The following is a 23988-nucleotide window of genomic DNA, read 5'->3' on the forward strand; positions in this document are numbered from 1 at the left end:
TATTCTTGTATGGCAAAAAAAAAAAAAGTATGTCCTTCATCCTTTTTGACCAATCTTAAATCCACGTGCTTGCCATCAAGCTGTTATCAAGCGCTAAGCTAACTTGAGTATTTTCGTCTCCTCTCCGGCATAGAAATGTCCAAACTCCTTTTATATGCAGCTGTGAGAGGTCAGCAATGAAGTAACAAAGACAAAGGAATTTATAAACTGTTTAGCTGGGCTGGAGTTGAATCTAAGGCTCGGTTCACACCGCGACCCAGATCGGATTTTTTTGCCCATACTTTTTATCTGAACGGCTCAATTCCGTTTTTTTTTAATGCGACCTGGGTCGCTTTCATATGTGGTCCTAGATCGGATACGTATCCGATCTTTTCCAATGCGTTTGCGGTCCCAACGACCAGGTCGCATATATTGACCATATATTGGTCGCCGACATTGACGTCATCCAAAGCCCAAAATGCGCTCGGCGCAGGCAGGGAGAAACTGCTGGCAGCAGGGAATCGAATCTGCAAAGTTGTTTTGAGTAACACTATTGACTTTATATTTTATTTTAATTTAATCCAACTTGAAACATGAAGCATAAAGTGAACATTTATGGTGATCGCAGTAATTCAGCGACGGCTCAGATAGATTCATTTTTTACGCACCGTTAGGACGTGACGTCATCGTTTGTGATATCTCCATGAAATGAGATATTAAAGCCTGGCCTCATAATTTCCCCCAAACACTGTATTTATTTCTACCTGCTACCTAATCGCTTGACTGTATAAGTGCCCCGACACGCTGGACCACATTTACTTCTGTAAACACAACGCCGTGTGTGATGTCGTCTCTTCTTGCGCATGCGGGCCACTTTGACGACACATGTGTTCATACAGCATACAAGACCGAGGTCGCATTTATAATGTTATATGAAACCTTACACCAAAAAAAAAAATTGAGCATTAAGACCTGCGGTGTGAACCTAGCCTAATGCTCAAAAGTTGTCAATTCCGGGTGATGCAGAGCCTACTTATACAAGGAGATGAGCACAGATCTTTCCGCTCATTTATGAAAAGCGCTTCCTAACACTCCCTTTCGCAGCTTAGTTTTTCTTCAGAGTCATTTTGACTGTTTAGCGCACCGTTTGCTTGCTTATCTAAAGTTCCACATGTCGACATGGGACCTACTTCCACATCCATTCATAAAAACATGTCTGCTGCTGGCATATGTGACCGGGTGAATGTATTGTACGTAGTTGGAACTTCTGCCTCGCAATTCGTGGACAGCTATTTTGACGTCATTATACCGACATTAACGATTTCATCAAATGATTTCGGCCTCACGCCACGGTTTTCAGTTGACAGCGATGCGTTATGCAGGTTGCCAGTGACGGTTGCAAGAGGAAGCACAACATGTATCCATCTGCTTGTCCGTTTGCATATTGAACATAGCATGTAAACGGGGGTCATTTTTTCAAAGAAAATTTAGTGAGCAAGTCGAATTGTTCAAAAACAAGGACGGTCATAACCTGACTGTATAAATGTGTGGATATAAAATGAAGTTACTGTATGTCTATTGTCTAGTATTGGCACCCGTGCCAACATTTACCTTGGTGAGTTGAATCCACTGTCAACAGTAACCGAGCTGGAGTCCATACTGTCCAATCTGGCAGAGTGAGCTGACTGCTGATTCTGACTGGGTTCTGGAAGGTTCTCTTTAGCACCAGGGAAGGTGAGGGTTCTTTCAAACCTTCTCTGTAGGTCCCTCTCCTTCTCTCTCTCCAACAGCCACTGCATGGTGCCTGCTCCACCGCCTCCCATGCCGACACCACCTCCTCCAGCTTTGCCGTCCTCTCCTCGACTTTTAGTTTCTCCCTCCTCAATGTCGTCGTCATCCGAAACATTGTAATAGTCAAAGGAGGCCTCTGCGGCGCTGCTTGCGGGTTCGCTCCCCTGCATGGGAGCAGAGGGAGTTGCAACCAGCGGTTTGGGAGCATCGAAGGCCTCCTGGGAATCAAGTGCATCGCAGGATGAAGACAGAGCGGAGGAGGCAAGGACAGGGGTTTTCCTCAAGGAGCTGTATCCTGGTAAAGGAAGGCTAGGAGGTGGCTTGAAGAGTGTATCTTTACTAAAAATCTCCTTCCGTTTTTCTGGGCCACAGGAGGCACTGTGGGGAGCTCGCGTATTGGAAACGGGGGGATCTGGCATGGAGAGAGGTATCGGAGGCAGGCTGCCCCCTTTAGGTCCCACTTTTGAAAAGTCGTCCTTCATCTCTGGAGGATGTGGTGTTTGTCTTTCTGTTTGCCTGTCAGCGAAGCCCAATTTCAAGCCATCTTGGCTACTTTTGCCAAGAGTTCCCAGTGAGCTCGGGGCTGTGAGTACGGCCTCAGAAGAACCGGAGCACTGGAAGTAGCCATCAGGAGGGACAGAGTTGTGCTGTGGTTTAGGAGAGTAGGCTGGCAGGCTGTCCCGACTCTTACATTTCTCTAAACTCCGACCGCCATCTAACACGAGTGATTCCCCAGGCAGCTTAGTCGAGGGGGGAGTGGCATGAGGGTAGTGGCAAGAGCTCTGGTTGGCCCGCAAGGTTCCGTCATCCGTATAGTAACGGCTTCGATCGTCGTAGTAACCAGGTGGTCCAATTAAGCCTGCTCCAAGAGGTCCTTTTGAATTTTCCATCGATCTGGAGCGTTCCTTGGCTTTATCGCTGCGTTCGTTCCTCGACTTCCTCTCCTGCGTGTGTGAGTGCGAGCGGTGGACTTTGGAGTGGTGCGCTGATGGGCCGTGGCTCGGCTCGGGGAAAGGCATTTCTGTCCGTCGTTTGGCCAGCTCTCCAGACACGTCCCATTCTGGCGTGACAGGCAGGTGGGAGGAGTCAAGGATGTTGGGGTTGCTATGTGCCAGATGAAGACGCGTCCGCTGCCGCTCCACGGCCAGGGCGTGTTCCCTCGGTGACCGAGCCAGTGATGACGAGTAAGCTCGGTAGTCCCTGTCAGTTATTTCCAAATGGGAACTCTCGCTCTGCTCACCCCGAGACACCCTCGTCTTACTATGCGAGCGGCTAAGTTTGCTCTGAGACTGCTTCCTATGTCGCCCCCCACTTCTTCTGCTCCTGGAACTGTGATTGGCTGACGATGCTTTGCTCCTCTGCGCCCGCTCCTCTTCAAGGCGCTTCATGACCGCCGTGTGCCGGGCGAGGTTCTCCACCGTGAGATCAGGGTTAATTCTGCGGATAATCTCCATCTCTATATGGCGCGGGAGCTGGCTGGGTGCCTCTTCATCACGGAGGGGCCACTCCTCAGGGGGGAACTGTGCAGAGAAGGTGGCCAGCTGCTTGGTCTTGTCCTTCTTAAAGCTGAGACGGAAGAGCTTCAAACCAAACTTACGACTCGCTGTACCACTTCCTGGCTGCTTCTCCAGCTCACCGGTTCCTCCTCCGCCTCCTCCTCCGCCTCCTCCTCCACGGTGCTTTGTGAGCGTGTCCGTCTTGAAGGGGAACCCGAGGGTGCTGCGGCTCTTTTCTGTGTTGCCTCCCGTTGGTTGAGCAGGCGACTGTGGAGACGAATATGCCTCCCGGTGGTCTTTGGGGGATCTGAGCTGCAGAGTAGCGTGGTGACTAGGGGGATCGTCTCCACGATAGGTGTTGTTATAAAAGGAATCCACGACTCCACTGTGGTTCTGGTTGGATTTTGGGTGACTTCGATCTCGCACACCGCCAGAAGTGGATGGAGTGATGGTGCCAGAGAGAGGGGAGGTGCACTGAGTCTGCTGATTCTGCTGCTGATTCTGATGTTGCTGCTGTTGGTGCCGGTCAGCAGATCGCTCATCTAAGTGGTACCACTTGGAGCTGGTTCGGATTAGGCTTGGAGTGATGAAGTAAGTTTGAGGAGTTACAATAAAATATCCGTCAGGTGTTGGGTAGATCTTGCGTTCACGGACCAACATGTTAAGTGTGTGGTGCAGGACCTCCTCCGTTGGTGTGGGAACACCTGAGAAAAATTTGAAACAAGAATTAGTTGGAAAAGGGGTCATTCACACACATCCAATTAATATGGTCTTTTCATTGTAGTCAACCAATTTCCTATACTGCTTGGCCTCATTAGGGTCACAAACAATCTTCCCTCTAAGCTGTGTGCATGCGCAATCATGCGCTGTTCTCACCGCTTCTGCGCATGGCAAATGTACACAGCGCATCAAAATAATGTATTGGCATGTTGCATTTTTATATTCGCCTCATAGAAAAAAAATGAAAAGTTGATTTGGCACGTGGTTGACGAAACGGTAAAGAAAAATGAGTCAAAAGAGACAGAAAATGATGAAAGTGTGGGAACATTTCAGACTGAAACGTCGTGTTGTGTAATCATTGTCACACAGACCTTGCTTGACCTACTAATGTGACACTACCTCACGGAGGACTTGGTCTCTGTTAATTATATGACTACTGTCGAGTTGTGGCTTATTGCCGCGGTTGGCAAGTACAGTATATGATAACCGTTACGCCTCGAAGGCTTTTTGCTCAGGATATTTAAAAAAAGCAGAACACTAGTGAAATTGCTCAAACAGGTTGAAAACGACAAAAATAGTTGTGATGTGTGCCATGCCAATTGGAGACGCTGCATTGTCCAGCGTTCGTGCTGTCTCCTCGTCATCTCAGCAATCCCCTCATAGCCGACCGGGGCTTGAGTGACAATATCTCTGCATATTTAAAGCATATTACTGCGACGTACGTATGAAGTGGCGGCCAGCGTGCAGTGCAATTCACAGAAGTTCTTGAAGACATCACTTCACTTTGCTATGACAACACAACTTTACAATCTTTGAGTGTAATATTTTATGTATGTGTATTAATTTGCATATAAACCTTTATGGTTGTGATTTTCTGTTGAATATTGGTGAGATTATTTATATTCAAGACTGACTCGTGTTTGATCGTGGGGCCGGATTGAATTCGAGCAGGGTTGCTTCTATTGACTATGTATGGAAACGCTTCCTGTGCAGTAGGTACACAAAAGAGCTGTAATCCGCCAATGAACCAAGAAGTTGATTGGATTTTATTTGATCAATTATCCATTTAGTATTTTAATCACATTGGATTTTTCATCTGTTATAACATGTTTTTTTGTTGTTGTTGTTTTTAATGACTGACTAACAGACTGGCAGACCGGTAAAATTTACCGACAGAAGCAATGATGGAAGTGTGGTTAAAATAACATGACGGACTGACCAACTGACGATTACAGTTTGGTTCGGCTTGAAAAAAATGACGGACTGACGATGATGAACCGGCAAAATTTTGTATAAGGCCCACCTCTGATGATAAGCACAAAACCTTCAGGCTGCTGCTCGAAAGCAAAAGAAAACAAAAACTAAAAAACAAAACAAAACAAAAAAAACTCAGGAAAGGCCTCTTTTTTATTTGGGGTTGATCAGAGTCACTTCCAGGAGTGTGCTGATTCGTGTTATACAAGAGTTTGATCGATATGGAGATAATGGCCAATGCAATATGCATATCGCAAAGACATGCAATAATTTTCTTCCGGAATTGTATGCTTTTATCTGAATTTGGCCAGTCAGACTTAAACTTAAATGTGCATTGCCACCAAATACTTGGACACTATCTAGGGAAATTACAATTAATATGCTAAGAATAAAGTGAGCTTGCTTATTTTGTCACATGAAAAAAAAAAAAGTACTTCTTTCAAAAGATAATAAAAATCTAATTTCTTTGGGCACATGTTAAATATCGCAAAAATATCGATAGCGCTACAGTCAACATCCATATCGCGCATTTTTCCGATATCGTGTAGCCCCATAAGACAGCGTGCCCACTTCAGCAACTACTACCTCAGTTGTTTATTTTTACTTACTCTCTTGAAAATATAAATTTTTAATTTTCAATTGAGTCATACAGCATGTAGGCCACATGAATGGTGGATTCTTTAAAATGATTTATCTTGGTGTACTTTTTTTTATATTACAAAAATCTGGCATTTGAACAAGAGTGTGTAGGGATTTTTACAGTGGAATGCAAAGCCTTTTCTGTTGGACTTAGCATTATCAAAATAATGAACTGCATTTAAAACTTAAATGACATCGTATACATTTATTTCCAACGGCCTTTTGTCTTCATTTCATAACATGTGTCTTGGATTACTGGCTTCCAGCCATTTGTGGGGTTTTTGTTTTGTTTTTTCCAATCCTGTTTCAATTTCTTTGTGGTGCCATATCCATTTCCCAGATTTTGTCCGATTTTTTTTTTTTACCAATATGAACCAATCAGGTTTCAGAGTCAGTAAAAAGAGCCAGCTAGGAGGCACTGGGGGTGTCAGCATTTTTTCATCCTCGGGTTGGTTCACAGCTACTCGAGTGGGATTCATTACGTGAAGTTGGGAAAGGGTGTCTGTCAGACATAATATAAAATAGATTTTAAAAAATATTTTTCAAGACAGACTTTTTAAAAAATGGACATTGTGAGGAGAAGTCGGAGAACACTTGTAGCTTGCTAGCTTGTTTCAACCTGATCAAGCCACTTCCACAACGGCAACAACTACACATCTGAGCGAAGGCCCTTGCCTAAAAGGCACCACAGACCACAGAATTTTTATATCCACTATATATTTTCTATTAGTTATCATTCAAAAACCAACAAAGAAAACACTGCAAAAAATCCTGATAAATCAAAAACCAACAAAGAAAACACTGCAAAAAATCCTGATAAACTGTAGACTGAGCAACCGTGCCTCGCTGATGATGCTGATTCTGGAGTTTCAATGCAAGTGACAATTAAGTATATGCATGGACACAAAAATTCCAGTCAAAAGCTGACTGAGTTTGAGGACCGGCCATAGTACTTTGGCTTTGTTTTTAACATTATATACACAAACAAGAATCTTCACAATCGAATGTGGCCATTTTTTTCAAAATTTTTCTTTACCACCTCACGATAACGTGAGCATGGCCTGCTAATTAGCACAAGACAGCTAAGGCCTAAGCATGAAGGACGCAGATCAGGTACAACCCAACGCCCAAGAATCTGTGATACGACAGGCTGACCAGCCTTATCATCCTTCTCGACACCTTCGCAGAGAGGCACATCCATGGACAACTGCTAAAAGGAAGACAAGTTACTCAAACGGGACTTCAGTAATCTGCTAAACACAGTTAGCTCGCTGAAAGCTCAAATTTTTATCAGTGGACCTCTACCATTTGTTAGGGGAGGAGTTGAAAGATTCAGCCGCCAGCTGCCACTACACATTGCTTTAAACTGCTTGTGACATTCATTCAGTGTGTTTTCTTGACAATTCAAATTTTTTCTTCGACCGCAGACATTTTTTTTAAGAGAGACTGATTTTCCCTAAACAAGTCAGGAGTAAAGCTTTTCACCTCCAACCTATTTTTCTTCCTGCGTCACAGTGCTCATTCTGCCAAGGGCAAGATTCGAAGGAAACCCAAACAAAATGAAGAGATACCAAAACATGGCGAGGAGCTGACACTCCCTCCGCCTGATACGACTAAACCAGGGGTCACCAACTACGGTCCTGGAGGGCACCTGTCCTGCAGGTTTTCCATCTCTCCCTGCTGTCACACACCTGTTATAATGATCAGGATCGTTATCAGGCTTATCAAGAGCTTGCTGATGAGCTGAACATTTTAACAGGTGTGTTGCAGCAGGAAGAGATGGAAAACCTGCAGGACAGGTGCCCTCGAGGACCGGAGTTGGTGACCCCTAGTCTAAACTACGTGGGACATCAGAGCAAAGATGAGGAGAACTTGTCACTCCCACCAGCAGACACTGCCAATGAGGATTCACCTCATCCAACCCCCTCCATTCCCACCCAGTTCAAGGTTAGCATCCAGCTAACTCCCCAGCCACAACCCTCACCAACAACTCTCCATCCATCTCACCCCGCTAATCATCTAAGCCCACCACCCCCTCCCATTTCATGACTACATTGAGATCCTATTCAGTCTCCTGATAGGAGCTCAACACCATCAGCTGTTTGATGTGTACAAGGTCTGGGTTTTGAGGCAAATACTTCTGACTTTTCCAAGAAAAAGAGGGGGCTATTCTCGTGGCACAATTACATATAAAGTCATAACAGTTTGCAGAGATAGGGCCGAATCTGTACATTTTTTTGGGGGGGGTTAAATTATTTTTTCCAAAGCATTATCGCTATGGCGAAGGGTCATCTGTCAAATACAAGTTGTTTGAATAGATATATTGCTCCATTTTTTGATGAGATTTGAGATAGTTTGAGTTTCTTCAAACCTTCTGTTACATGATTGACCCCAAAAACCCGTGTAAAGTCTAGTTTTTAACAAGAAAATTCAGTCATCCACTCATCCATCCTCTACCGCTTATCAAAGGTCGGATCGCGGGGGCAGCAGGTTTAGCAGGGAAGCCCAGACTTCCCACTACCAACCGCTTCTTCCAGCTCTTCCTGGAGGATCCCAAGGCATTCCCGAGCCAGCCGGGAAGCATAGTGTCTCCAGTGTGCACTGGGCCGTCACCGGGGCCTCCTGCCAATGGGACATGCCCGAAACACCTGACCAGGGAGGCGTCCAGAAGGCATCCTAACCAGATGCCCGAGCCACCTCATCTGGCTCCTCACATTAAATTTAGCACATTTAAATGTTAGGTGTTTGGCTGTGAGATATTTTTTAACGAACCATTTTTTTTTACCAAGCACAAGATTAATTATATGTTTTAAACTGAAACTTGGTTAGGACAAGATAACTGTACCTACAGTAGTTCTTATCGAGTCAACCCCTTCAAACTTCAGTTTCATGAGTGAAGCCAGAATGCATGAGAAAGGAGCAGGGTAGCGATTTTGTTTAGAGTAACCTCCAATGCAAGAAACTATCCAATGGGAAGTTTGACTCTTTTGAATAGGTTGAAGGATGGAAATGCTAAAGGACTCTTAAACCTCCTGGTCAATTTGAGGCTTTCTCAATATATGACAGATTCAATGCACAACAAGGGGGCACGTATTAGATATAATTATTTCCAAAGGTTTTAATACTTCAGAGGTTGTGGTGACTGATATTGCCAGTAATGATCTGATCATTACTGTGTTCTATGTAAAGCAACAGCCCATGCTAATTTGAACAAAGGTGGAGCAGAGGTAATCAGAAAGCGTTATATTGATGAAAACACCAGTACATTTACTCAGGCTTTTACACCATCATCAAGCCTGCCCTCAGCTTCTGTTGATGACCTTGTAAATGCTTTCTGTTCTGAAGTTTTGACCCTTATCAATTAAGACCAAAGTTTTATTAGTCAGGAAAAAGTCCCCATGCCACAGAGAAATGCCCCGCTGGTTAAAGCTAAAAAAAAAAATAAAAAAAAAAAGAAAAAAATAATTAAAAGAAAAAAAAAAAAGACTATGTAGACAAGCAGAGCGCAGGTGGTGCAAAACCAAACTCCAGGTTCATCTACAACCAAGAATTGAAAAATGCAAGACAATCATTCTTCTCAGGGGTTATCAAGAGAAACAGTAATAATGCCTGTAGATTGTTTTCTGTTGTAGGCAGACTGACAAACCCCACGGCATCAGTCACTTCTGAACTGCTGCCCAGCAAGTCATATGACAACTTTGCAGCCTCTTACACAGATAAATGATTACAGATGAGACAAAACGTAAATGGTTCCCTCTCCGGAAAAATTACAATGTCACTTGTGCCGTCTTGTTCTACAGTTAATCTTGAACATTTTAACCTTTTAGACTACACAACTTTGAAATAAATGAAGTTTCCCTTGGCCTTAAAAACTGCAGTAATAAAACCACTTCTAAAAAAGCCTAACTTGGATGCCTCAATGATAAGTAATACAGGCCCATATCAAATCTTCAGTTTTTGGGAAAAAATGTTGAAAGGGGTATTAAGACTTATTAAAAGACGTACATCTGAATAATGATGCCTTCAAAAACACCGTCTTTGTATTGCTATATCTCAGTGCAGCATTTGACACAGTTGATCATAATATACTGCTCGACAGACTACAACAGTGGGGACTTGCTGACATTGTGTTAAATTAGTTAAAATCTTGTAAGATAGTCATGAGTATGAGCGAACAAAGACCACATGCGGGGTTCCGGAAGGGTCGATTCTAAGACCACTTCTATTTAATATCTATATGCTGCTGCTTGCTCAGATTATGGAGCATCACAGCATCTCTTATCACACTTATGCGGATGACACGCAACTTTACAGTTCAGCGTTATCACATAACTATAGTCCCTTACTTTCATTAAGCAAGTGTATTCATCAAATTGATGAGTGGTTGGACCAGAATTTTCCCCAGTTCAATCCAGAAAAGACAGACGTGATTGTTTTATGTAATTGGAAGCTACAAATCAAGCAAGAAATCTTGGTGTAATTATTGACTTTTAACAATCACTTAAAAGTTTTTACTACAGTAAATCTGCCTATTATTACCACCTGAAAAAAATAGCTCAGATTAAGGATTTTTTTTGTCTCATCTGGACACAAAAAACTTGTTCATGCTTTTATTTACAATATAGATAACTGTAAATTAGAAGTCTTAATAAAAAAAATCAATCAGGCAGCTGCAGCTGATCCAAAATGCTGCCGCCAGAGTCCTTACAAACACCAGGAAACTGGACCACATCACACCTGTCTTCAAATCACTACAACGGCTTCCTGTGAGTCAAAGAATAGATTTTAAATCTTGTTGCTGGTCTATAAATCTCCAAATGGTCTTGGATCAAAATACATGGAAGGCGTACTAGTACCCTACGAAGCAGCATGGTTTTAATGTTTTATTGGAAAGCACTTTGAATTGTCTTGTACATGCAATGTGCTATACAAATAAACTTGCCATGCAACCGTTGTCCTTGACTTGTAAGCGTTAAAGAGGAAATCTTAAAATACCGCACAATTATTCGCTTGTCAGAAAATATGGCAATATTAATTATTAGCCATGCCGCTCCTACCCTGAAAGGTCAAGCCCAAATCCCTTGCTCGCTTCCCTTCTTTATCTCTCTCAGTATCTCCGCTCTTTCTCCCTTTATCAGTCTGGCGCTATTACTGACACTTACATCACAGCAGCCTCTTGGCCCAGGCAGTATGATGCAACTTGATGCACACAGACAAGGTGCTGCTGCTTCAGTGTGTATGCATGCATGCAACTGGGCACACAGGCAACTACCGGGACTTTTGAATGTTTTGCATTCATTTCTTAATGACTTATACGATAATATGTTAACCTCCCACCATATCATCCATGAGCACACAACATAACGCCTTCGGATAAAGATTACAAATATGACAATTGTACACATCACCACTCTTAGTTTCGCGGGAACCAAGCATGATATTAAATTTTGTCTCCCAATAATAATACCGGTACTCATTTGCAAAGTAAACATAATACAAGTACAATACAAATGTTAAAATTACCGTATGCATGGGAGATGAAACCAGCCTTTTACTCCCCGTACTTTAACTGAATATCCAATTGACGCATTACAACACTGTCACACTTTATAATAAAATAGTCTAATACCGTACCTACATTTTACAAGTGTCAGCAGTATAGTTAAACATTACATTATGCAAATTATCACGGTCACGACAGAATTGCGAAATCAGTCTGAACAACACAAAGAATGTGTGTGCGTGAGTGTGTGTTCATGAGTGCGTGTGCACGTGTGTTTGGCTTTTTTATGTTGCCATTCATTACATCATGCAAATGCAGTTGCTTTGGTAACATGATGCAAATTCACTAAAGATAGGAAACCCACAACGCTGACTGACACACATGCGAACAGACTCAGACTGTGTGTGAGTGCGCATGTGCTTGTGACTGCCTGTGTGTTCTTTTTTTGTCTGACCATAATCATGCTGAAATTTCTATAGTATAAAGGGACACCATGACTATGATGTGGCCCACAAAAATAAGTTTGACACCGCTGCTCTAAAGCAACATCAAGTCGGGCTAATAATTGAAAAAAAATTCTAAAAATTGCAAATTTCACACCCTTGGCCCCATCATAGGCAAATGGTTGCCGGTACACGAAAAGCATGCACTTGTCTGAACTGGCGTGTGCCGAAAAATGGTTGGAGACCACTGCGATATAGAAGTCAAATTAATCTGAGCACACAGGAGTCCATTGATTGCGAGCGGAAAATTATCACAAAAATGGGAATGAAATGGTAGAATGTGGTCTGTGAGGGATAACAACAACTGACAGGTGACACTGTTGCAGTGGTATAGTGCAGTGGTCTTTTTGTAATGGAGTAATTTTAATCCCTCAAGGGGCAGTTCAACTTTCACTCCGCTATGTATTGTATCGTGTTGCACCCAAACATTGCTGCACTCTTGCGCCAGGGTTGGAGGGGGTGCGGCGGGTTAGGGGTAATTGGTGCCATGCTAAAGGTTGAATGGGCTATCACTTATATAGCACTTTTCTACCTTGGGTACTCAAAGCGCTTTACACTGTACCTCATCTACCTACTGATGACGCAGCATCAGGAGCGCCTGGGGGTTCGGTATCTTGCTCAAGGATTCTTTGACATGGTCATCATGGCCAGGGATCGAACCCACAACCACCGGGTTGGGAAACGACCACTCTACCACTGAGCCATGCCAACCCACTAAAGGTTACCTCAACAGCAGTAAGGATGCAGACTAGAATCTCATTTTCAATTTTCCATTTTCATTTTTTGACCTCAGTGGCCCTCTGGTTTCAAAGCCTCAAAGTCCTTGCAGATGAGCGACTCCCACCCCGGTCGTGCTGTTTACTCAACTGACCATGGCCTAACAGGCCCACATGGTAAATGAAAGTTTGTGACACTTTACACAGGGAAAAGTTCTGTCTTTAGTGCACAGTATACGGATTCGAAAAAGCTAAATCCAACAATTAGAATTTGATTACTTTGCTAACGTAATGCTTTGATATCAGTGGGAAAAACTTGGGTTTTACCTTATGTAAAGTGGTGTTACCTGGAAAACATGTCTGCAGGTGTTCCGTTAGGGCCTCCTGGGTGACAGGCTTATGCGCAGAGTTCATAGCTGAGATAGCCAATACCAGTACTTCTCCCAGAGGGATGAACTGGGATTGGCTGATAGGGGACATGCTGATGGGTGACACATCACCTGTGAAGAGACAAGTCATAATATTTAACAGGCAGTTATTAGCTATAACATAACCATTTACGCTTACTGTACTGCCAAACACTAGTTCCAAAGGAATTCTTGCATTTGTTCGATCCTTATTTCGAAATGGATACACACACACATAGGAGGACTTACTGCAATTGATGTTTAAGTCTAAGTAAACAATTTAAGTGACTTATTTAGTACATTAACTTACCTAACGTTTCATTAGCTGATTTGAAAAGATGATATTACCAGACTGTACTTGATCAAATGTACTATTATAGAGTTTAAGCGAAGTGGGCTTTCATTGTTATCAAGAGTAAAGCTACAGTATTTACACCTCAGAAGTCAGGTCACCATGTGCTACTATGAGAAGAACTATTTTCCAAAACTTTATCCATCTATTTTTATTAATCTGGTAATCTAAAATATATTTACCTCGAACGACAAATTGCACAAATGTAAATTTTATCAACAACTCCTTGCTGTGTGTAAACTAAGATATTATAGAGATACTGGTACCTTGACTTATTAGTTTAATTCATTCAGTGACCAAGCTTGTAACACAAATCACTCAAAGCTACTTTTCTCATTGAAATTACTAGTGGAACTGACATTGATCTGTTCAGCCCCTCTAAAAAGAAACAACACATTTTTCTCATGTGTTTTGTGAAAAAAAAAAAAGAGAACGAGTATTAAAACATATGCTAATAAAATAATTAAATATATTGTAAAGAAAATTTGTTTTGCAACGTTCTTTGCATTAATTCAGTCAATAATGTGGCCCACCTTCTGGTCACTAGGGACAGTATAATACATACATACAGTATTACATACGTTGATTTGATGATAGATGTGAAGACCATTGCAACTGAGCAGCAGTAATATTCGCTGTTTTTCGCAGGTCATAAAGAATGTATACCTGTGAGTAAGGCTAGGAAAAAATGACAACTAAGTCAGATAAGTCAAACGCCAAAATATGTCGACATCATTTTTGCCCCAAGGCTTTGCTAGCATCATGTTACAGCAACCAGACTAATCAAACTATTCATGACTATGTCAGTCCATTAGCATCCTCTATTGGTGCAAAGTTTATAGTACAGTCAAGCATGAGCTTCTCGCCTTTGGGATGTACCCCACCCTTGCCCAAAGCCATCCATCACATCGTGAAACTTATAGCCCAGTGTTTTTCAAACTCTTTTGAGTCAAGGCACATTTATTTCATTGAAAAAATCCTGCGGCACACCACTAGCTGAAATAGTGAAAAAAAAGCTTATTTTAACAATATAAGTGTTATATTGTTTATATAAGCATTTCTTAACATTGAAGAATGACGTTTTATTATAACGTAGTAGTATTATAATGTCTTGAATAGGAATTAAACAAAGAAAAAAGTATTTTATAATGTTTCATATTGATACTTTGTGTGAAACATGGGCCTGTTTGGATAAACATGCGTCACTAATTCGTTGTCTCTAAACAAAGACAATTTGCTACCTGCTGCTGCTGCCACCTGCTGGTATGGAAGAGTACTACAATGTAGTAAAGACAGGATTACGCTGCCAAGCGCTAGACCGCACAGGCACACAAATTAGATCATTTCCCACGGCACACCTGACAATATCTGGTGACAACACCAGTGTGCCGTGGCACACAGTTTGAAAAACACTGTTATAAGCAATGAAAGTACAATGATTTCCAATGGAGAGTTTGTAATCGGTTCCTCCAGTGACTCCAACCGAACAAGGATAGAACGGTAGGGGGCGCGGCCATTCTCCTCATTAAAAAGAGGCGTTATTCATGGAGTCACTTATTTCCTAATTTCTCCCAAATGAATGGATAAAATAGAAAATGACAACTCTTTTCATTTTCCTGATCCCAAAATATATAAAATGAACTTGTTAGTGAAAACATGGCCAACAGGGCCCAACCAGCCCTTTAAGGAAAGCTGAGAATTTGCCTATTTTTTATCACTGAAACTGTGTCTGCCTCATTTGCAAGGAGACTGTTACTTATTTCCCTGTTTTTAAATCTAAAAGTTCAGTAAACATTTATTTTCAACAATATTCCATGTTTGAAATGAACTCTTACCTGTACTGCTGAATATGATGTATACATTTTTTACATATTTATTTGCCTGTTATTGAATTAAATAGTTCAGAGAACATTTAATTTCCAATTGTTATTCATGTTTGAAATGTAATTTGTACTGGTGAATACTGTTACTTATTTCCCTGTTTTTAAATCTAAAAGTTCAGTGAACATTTAATTGCCAGTGAAATGTCATGTTTCAAATGAACCAAAAGACATGTGTAAAAATCTTGAAATTTAAATACAAAAAACAAAAATTAAAGGAAGACTGGTTTGCTAAAATGTCCTTGGATTTATTGGTGTTCCCTGTAAAAAAATAATGTCAGGCTAAATGGTCGGCCCCCCGCATTTTCACCTCAACAAATCTGTCCCTCTTTGCAAAATGTTTGGACACCCCTGTCTCAGGTGAAGGGTAAATAGACTGTTATTAATTATAATTTGTAACTATTAACTTACTCAACTTGAAACATGAGCACAAGTTATTAATAAAAACTGATGGAATTAACATAAAAAGCTAGTTAAAAGCTAAAGCCCAAGCCCTAGTTGATAAGGTACTCATGCTATTAACTTAATTTTGAGGGGCCCAGCACATTTACTGTTATTGTTCAATAGCCCCTGACCGGACACAGTGAAAATCGTGCACACAGACTCATCCAGCAACACGGGAACAAATCCGTTTTACCAGTATGCCATACTGTTCCACAACCCATGCTTGTCCACCACCATCCCATGTTGGTGGACCATCACTGCCATGCTGCTCCACTAGTAACACCTGCATCAGAGCAGTGCAAACCGGAATTAACCATAATATACCAGCAAAGAATCCATGCTCGTTAATGCTGGATTTTCTTTTGCCGCGTGCAGTCAGTCCGAATGCGAGTTGAGCTATTCTCGCGATGAGATTGCCATTTAAATAAAGTCTTTTCATTTCACCCAGATGGGTGTGAATCTGTGTCAGGCGGCGTGAGTGACGCATTTGAGCCACTGTAAGCACACACACACACACACACACACACCCACACACCCCCACACACACACACACACACACAGCTTCCAATATCAATTGGGACAGAGCCAAAAAAAGGCAGGCTTGGAGAATGGGGAGCAATGGTGTATCCGGTAAGTGTATTTACTTGTTTACAGCTGTTGAAGTGTCGACCAACACATCAATAGCATTTCGCATTAGCCAAAGGTTTAGCACAACCATCGGCCAGAAGTTGACAAGTAATGTTCATCTAGTTGTGCTGCTGCCTTTTGTTGCAATGTGCTTTTAGACCTGGCTGTAGAAAGAAATTACAAGGGGGGCATTACATTTTTGGGGAAGATGGGGGGGATACTTCTTCAATCTAAGTTTGATGTGCTTCACTCTGAACAGAGGCGTTGTGACAAGCAGAGATGGGGGACTTGAGTCATATGACTTGACTCCAGTCAGACTCGAGTTGTTATTTTTAGGACTAGCGACTTGCTTGCCAAAAACACGGGAAGGACTTGACTTGACTTGGGACTTGGTATCTAAGTGACTCGACTTGACTTAGACTTCATGACTTGACAAGTCATCATGTCTATAGTTTTAAGTTTGCAATTGAACACAGTTTGCCTTTTTAGGAAGGAAAGCAAGAAAGAAAGAAAAAAAGAGGGTATTTTGTTCTTTCACGGCAACCTGGCAACCCGGTCAGCGTCACTTGTTAGTGTGATGCGGCAACGTACACACCAACAGCGTCGGAGCAACTCCGAGGATGACTAATTTGAGCTAATGGATTATCTTGTCCATGACGTTGACAAAAATAGGTTGGAAAAATGCATGGTTTGCACCTCACGAGATGAAGACACAACATCAACGTCAAACTTTATTTGTCCTTATTACAAAACCCACAGAGAGGTGGTTTAGCCACCGATATGAACACTGCTTTGGGACAAGTATAAAATTGGATTCTGGACATTTAGGTAGAGCAAAGGAACGTAACTAGGGGTGGGATGGTTTGTGAAAACTGTCCGCCGTTCGCTTTGACAGTGGCGTTTCCGTTTGCAAATGCAAAAGTTCCCCCCGCCCTCTATTTAATAACAAGGTGAAGTGCTGTGTACTTTGAAAGTAGACTCTATTCAGCAAAACATACGACACCCCTGTCACCGGCATGTTGCTAGCATCGAGCACGAGAGTGTCTATGCGGAGTACTTTTTGGGTCGTTGAGCGTATCTGCCATATTTGATGTGGCAGCGCCCCCCTAAACTAATCGTCAATTTCACTCAACTTCAAAATGCGACAACCTACAAATTGCACAAATTGAATGCCTTTCGTTTCACTCATTAACACACAATAATTAGATTTGGGTAACTGATTGGCACCTGAAATGTCGTTTTTAAATCTGATGATTATACGCATTTACACCCTCATTCAGCATATTTCAGTATTTATCACCGCATTAACAGTGTGCCACTCATATAAACGTTAATATGAAAAAATAACATGTATTCTTCTAAATAATTGAATTCCAGATATTCATGTTATAAATTTATTGTTTTTCATTTCGGTTGAACTGTTTGTTTTGGCCCCTTTACTGCCGCTTCTATTCTTTTTCTGCCCCCTTTTCCCAGGCTTGGGAACTAGGTGATGACGATCGAATTGGAGGTTGCTGTTTCGATCCAACAGCAACTGACTGCTACAAGATTGGAGGCTGACCACATCCTCGGAGGCGCTGTTATGGAGATTTCTACATTGACGACCATTGGGCCAGTGCTCACTTCATCGATGTCATCTTCCTGCAGCACTTCATTTGATTAACTTTCACATCACTTTAACAAACACTGTATAGTACTATAATGTGTGTTCAATGTTGCCCACTTGGCATTCATTGCAGCCTGACCGTCCTGGAAGGGGGATTCTCCCATTTGTGGTCCCTTCTCAAGGTTTCTCACTTTTCCCGGATAGGGTTTTTTGAGTTTTTCCTTGCCCTCCTGGGGGTTAAGATCAGGGGATGTCGTGTATATGACCTGGTGCACATGTGAAGCCCTTTGAGACTTTCCTGTGATTAAGGGCTATATAAATAAATTTGACTTGAATGTAATTTTTAGAGATGTAAATATATGCATTACATTTTTAGAGATAATGTAGTTTTTGTTGTAGGATCAGTGAAAAAACCCTTTTTTTTTGTTTTGTTTTTTTTAAATCACCCCACATATGTTTTACTGAGCAAGATTTTTTGACTTGATTCATGACTTGCCTGAACCAGGTCATGACTGAAATTTGGTGGCAACTCGACTTGACTTGCTTAATTTTTTTCCACAGTGACTCGGGACTTGCTTGAGACTTGATAGTTACGACTCAAGACTTACTTGTGACTTGCACATATGTGACTTACTCCCACCTCTGGTGACAAGTGCTCTGAAATATTTTCTGTGATTTAAATGTGGAAGTTGATCCTAAAATGTAAAAGACAATCATAAAACAATGGTGTAGTTCTGTGTTCATTTATTCAACTTAAAAGTTTTGCTTCAGCATGAACATATGTGCTGATAAACATGAACAATGATGTCAAGCTGAGCAGTGAAGAAAAGCCCGTATCTCACTGAATGGCAAAGGTTTGCAAATGTGTACACACGTAGCAAATATTTTTTTTGGCAGGCTTCATTTAGTGTTACAAACAGTTGCAAAGATGTTTGCCAGACATTCCCAAACAGTTTTAATGGTCGCAAACAGTTTTCCCTGTGGCCATCAAATTTTGAACATATTCAAAATTTCTTTGCGACAAGTAAAACTGTTTGCGACACTTAAAATTGTTGGCGAATATCTTTGCGAACGTTTGTGACCATCAACGAACCCTGACGAAACAACAACATTCGCTACGTGCGCACACACTTGGAAAACTTTGCCGCTCAGTGAGATACGGCTTTACACGTTCATGCTTGGAGAGGAAACTACAGCAGCTAAAAAGCACAAGGAGCAACATAAAGCAGGGTTACCTTCCGGTTCTGCTCCGTGTGCTCCCGAGCTGCTGTAGCTAACCCTCCTAGCATGAATGCTTACTTCAGTATTCAGCTCGACATCAGTGCTTGTAACAGGGGAAGGCAGCGCGCGTACTTCCTGCTCGCTCTTGTTGTCCTGTGTTTTATGAAAAAAATCCAAATGTCCATGCTTAATTAGCAATGGAGCTGCTCACCATTTCTGTAAGCAACCATATCTGATTGAACGATTCTGCGACCCCTCCTTTATCTGTGATTGGCTAACAGTTGCCTTTATTTGCTGGTTGACTTGTTTGAATTGAATGAGGACAGATCAAGATTGGAACAAGAATAGTGGGTTTCCCTCTCCAAAAATGTGTTAAATCGTCCACAACATGAAATTTTAATTCATCCCTTTTCTAGAGGTAAAATGGTTTAAAATTTCAAACGCTTACTACTACTATGCATGCAGCATCTCCATGTTTGGTCTAAGTTGGCATGTAAACTTCTGGTCAACCTCACTCACGCAGAACATATCATCAAACTCCAGTGTTAGCTGGAGAAGTTATCTTTTCGACTTTGAAAAGTAAACATTTTTTATGCCATTTGGACCTCAAAAAGTCCCAGCGCCGAACAATTGAAATACTTCTTATGGAAGCCCATGTTATCACACATTTACATTTTCTGTCAGGTCATGGTGTCCCAGTAGCTTGTAACACTGACAGCGGAAACTGCTACGTCGTCTGACCTTTCCACTGGAAATGCTTAATATGTTGCCATGCATAAGGTCCATTATTATTATTACCATATTTAGCATCTCAGAGTAGTAGTATTAGTCATGAAAAAATAAGTAACTACTGAAAACAAGACACATTCCCATTTTCCCACTTTGTTCTTATTTGGGAGTGGAGTCAAAATCAGTTAAAAAAAAGGTTTTGCTCAGCAGAAAAAAATTTAGTCTGAAGCGGGTTTAAATTGTGAAAGAAGTGTCTCAGGGCCTGGGGCAGCTGTAAACAAGTGGTTAGGATCGTTGCCTGCCACCGTGGGGACCCCGGTCCGAGACCATCCATGCCCAACTACCCCCAAAAACAAAGCTGTGGCGTGCTTGAGCAAGACACAGATACCCTCAATTGCTCCCTGGAAACTCCAGTGTGTGCCACTAACAGTGTGTGTTTGCTGTGCCCATCAATATGATGGGTCAAGTACAGACGTCAAATTTTGTGTCCATGTCAAGTAAAGATGATTCTATGCAGTATATTCTATATAGGGGTGTGCAGCTCTCCAATAAAAGACAATTCGATATGCATCTCAATACATGGTTTAGGACACAGTTCAAGACGGAACCTTTTCAAATGGAACGATTCGATTTGGTTCGATTTAGCAGTCAGTGACAAAAAAAAAAAAAAAAAAAAAACCTCTCTCATTCAAATCATATACGTCTGTATACGTCTCATAGAAAGAATTCTCGTCGTAGCACCTTCTTGCTGCTGGGATGCGTCTCACATGGGAGATTTTTTTTCTTCTGGAAAATCCTGTCAGGTCTGCATTTGACATTTATCCATGCTACAAAATGAGGAAAAAGCACTGTGGTTTTGTGGTAATTCATCTTTGTCACCTCAGTTTCCTCGACATGTACAGGTAATACTGTAAGTCAGGCATTCGTAACTGGCTGCCCCAGACTCATGCGACCCCCACCCTCATTTAGTGTAGCCCACAAGTTGGATCCCATTTATGGTCCACCACTGAGGGTGGGAGTTAAAAATAAGGACACGCGTTAGCATCCACCATCAACAGTACTAAGAAAGAACAACGGCAGGAGTGTGATTAGCCAAAGCACATACAGAACTAGATTTCAACAAGCTGGATACATTTTGCGTGACCACAGGGAGTCGTTTGCTCTGTGGACATGAATGCGATGGGCAAGCCAGCTATTCTCGTGTGAAGTTGCCCACCTACAGTGCCCGTCGGATTCATTTGCAAAGTGCCAAGCGGGGCCTCTTGATGGACACGGGAGATCTGCAATGAGGGTCCAGTGAGCTGTGTCGCATGTGAACTCAACCCCAAAGCACTAAGATGTTAAAAACATTTGACCAAAATGACATATCTTTCAGTTTTGATTGGAGACATATTTTGTGTTTGGTGTGCCTGCTATCAAAATGATCAAGCAGTTTTTGATTTGAATCATTTGAGTTACTGCAGTACAATGTAAAACGACAACTTTGTCAAATAGCCGAGAGCTGACAAAGACTTTAATCAAACTTTGAGACCGTATTCTGTATTATTAAGGGAGACAGTTCTCATATTCTGTTTTTAAAACATAATTACTCATTAATCAATAGAAGCATTATTTGTTGAAGTATCCATGCTGGTATAAGACTGCAATTCATAGAAATGGATGGATGGAATTTATGACAAATTTATTCTTCATATAAAAAATTTTTGATCCTTCCTGAAGCAGTACAGGGTGCATGTTTACAGTTCATTCTAGCCCTTGAGAGGTTGGAAAAAAAACATTTTTGTGGCCCTCAAGATATCAAAACTGCCCAACCCTGCTGTAGGTGGTAAACATTATGTAGCATTGGAATACACTTCCCATTGAAAAGCTTCTTCAACTGTACCTGGTTGTCCATTGCTGCAGTTTACCATCCCATCATTGCACCGCTCTTTGCAGATGTCCCATAAAAATGGACAGACCATTTCATTGCAGGCAGAGTGCTCACATGACCGCCAAATGCTACCAAACATCAGAACTGTAGTCACCCAACTGTTGTTTAACAAGTTCACAGTTGTGTGTATATTTGTTTTGCCTGGATTTTTATCAGCAGTTCACTGCCTCATCCCGTCATGTCATTAAAAGCACTGAGCTGCAGATAAAGAAGAGCCATTTTTGGCGTAGCGGCTGTAGCTTGCAGCGCTGCGTTCTCCATTTTTACTACGGTCTCTACAACACCCCCCCCCCCCCAAAAAAAATAAAACAGTTCGAGTGCGAGGACAGACGGCTTGTCGGGGAAAGAGGAATATGATATAAAATAACATGCGGAGCCCAGGTGGGAAGAGGAAAACGGAATAGTGAACACGAGGGCATTTCTGTGAGACAAAGCAGCGAGAATAAAGACCGATAAAAGCAGGATGGGGAGCATTGATCGTCCATGTCTCTCTCACTGCAGTGGTAGTAAACAATCAGCCGGTCTCCTTTGTCCACACCACTAAACCACACCCCCTCCTTTTGTCATGCTCTTCTACCCTCCCTCCACCTCTCTCCCCATTCATTTACATCATTACCCACCTTGCAATGTGCCCTACTTCCTCCCACAACATGTAATGTATGTACGTATGTGCGGGCATGATCTATCCTTCATATTTATCTTTCTCCAGCTCACTCGCTCTGCACAGCTGTGATGCTACGCTCTGCTCACAATGCTAGCGAGCTAATCATGAACGCGTGCAACACAAAGATAAATACATCCAGACAAGCCCAGCAGTCAAATTCATACCTTGGTTAAGCGTGTTCCACTCGACGTCAAAAATAGACTCCGATTTGAAAGCAGTTGCTTCTGATGGTAGCACAGCTCTCTCTCACATACACACACACTGGCTCATGCCTCTCTCTGTCACACACGCACATACACACTCCGCTCCTCCCCCGCCCCTAGCAAACACACACAAGCTTGTTACGTCCTCCACTGTTCTCACAGGCACACACACTCGCTCTCCTGCCCCCCCCCCCCCCTCACGAGCATTCAGTCAAGGGCTACCCACAATCCTCTGCGCCACACAAAGACAAGGGGGTGTGACCAATCACATGCTGCCTCATTTTGCATCTGCGTCGCCCCCGCCCCTGCGACACCCCCCCCCCCCCCCCCCACACACACACACACACTGTGTAATGCTCACTGACATACAAGCTTGTGGGCGGGCTGCTGAGAAGGTTGCCATGACAATGCATCCCAAGTTGCTCTTTCTTGCCATCACTCATATGTTCACACATGCAGTCAGTCACACACGCACATTCAGGATTTTCCCTTTTTAGAAGTCGCAAGCATGTGCTCTGATGTGGTGTGAGAAAAAGCTCCGTAGGAGCCAGTGTTGCGGTGCTGCAGCTGGGTTCTGGTGTGACCCAGTTTGAGCACGATGACTACTGGATGTAGGACACGCACATCAATACACACAATTCTTATGGGGCATTGAAACAGTTGCATAATAAATGGTTCATTTATAAATATTAACAACTTTACTCCTCTCTTTTGAGGCTGGTCCATTATTTGGCATAACTGGTGCAAAAAGACAACCAAAAAGCAAATTGCACATGCAGAGGTGATCCTTTGTTTGCTAATCACAGGAACGCAAGGTACACATTCCAAAAACTTGTTTAAAATCTAAATTATACTGGACACAAGATTAGACTTTAAAGTTTCACATAGGGCTGAGCGATGATGGAAAAAAAAAAATTTGACTTAAATTGGAATCACCATTTATAAACACGATTATTAATTGATCCAAGCGGAAAGTCAACACCCCAAAATATCTTTACACTAATATGTTCTATGCAGCCTTACTAGTCTAAACATGATATTCTGATTAATATTGTGTTCGTGGAATACAAATGTTGTCACTTGCTGTCGACTGAAAATGACATAACAGTTGCTCAGTGCTCAGGTAACGACCAATCACGGCTCAGCTTCAGAAAACAGGTGAGCCGTGATTGGTTGTTACCTGTTACAACTGTAATGACATTCTGTATCAATATATATATCATGACATCATCGCTGTCCTGTGAAAAACACTTATATTCAATTTTGGAAACATTTTTGATTTTCACGTTAATGCGATGTCTGTAACTCGGAAACAACATTCACG

General features: G+C 42.1%; 1 protein-coding gene across 6 annotated transcripts in view; it reads right to left on the bottom strand.

Moving 5' to 3' along the window:
- The window catches only part of LOC147152347 (storkhead-box protein 2-like), a 58758-nt gene that overhangs the window by 3147 nt on the left and 31623 nt on the right, over positions 1 to 23988 (bottom strand). For 4 of the 6 annotated variants that reach the window (XM_086024016.1, XM_086024017.1, XM_086024018.1 and 1 more), the window contains 2 exons: positions 12949 to 13101; positions 1591 to 3970 (listed from right to left, as the gene is read on the bottom strand). In XM_086024016.1, coding sequence (XP_085880142.1) covers positions 1591 to 3970; positions 12949 to 13101 — 2533 coding nt within the window. Of the gene's footprint in view, positions 1 to 1590; positions 3971 to 12928; positions 13102 to 22625; positions 22829 to 23988 lie in introns of those variants that run through there. The other 2 variants (XM_086024019.1, XM_086024021.1) reach the window with 2 other exon arrangements.

This window comes from Filicampus tigris, chromosome 2 (genome assembly GCF_054856515.1).
Source record: "Filicampus tigris isolate MCC_2025a chromosome 2, RoL_Ftig_1.0, whole genome shotgun sequence".
NCBI lineage: Eukaryota > Metazoa > Chordata > Actinopteri > Syngnathiformes > Syngnathidae > Filicampus > Filicampus tigris.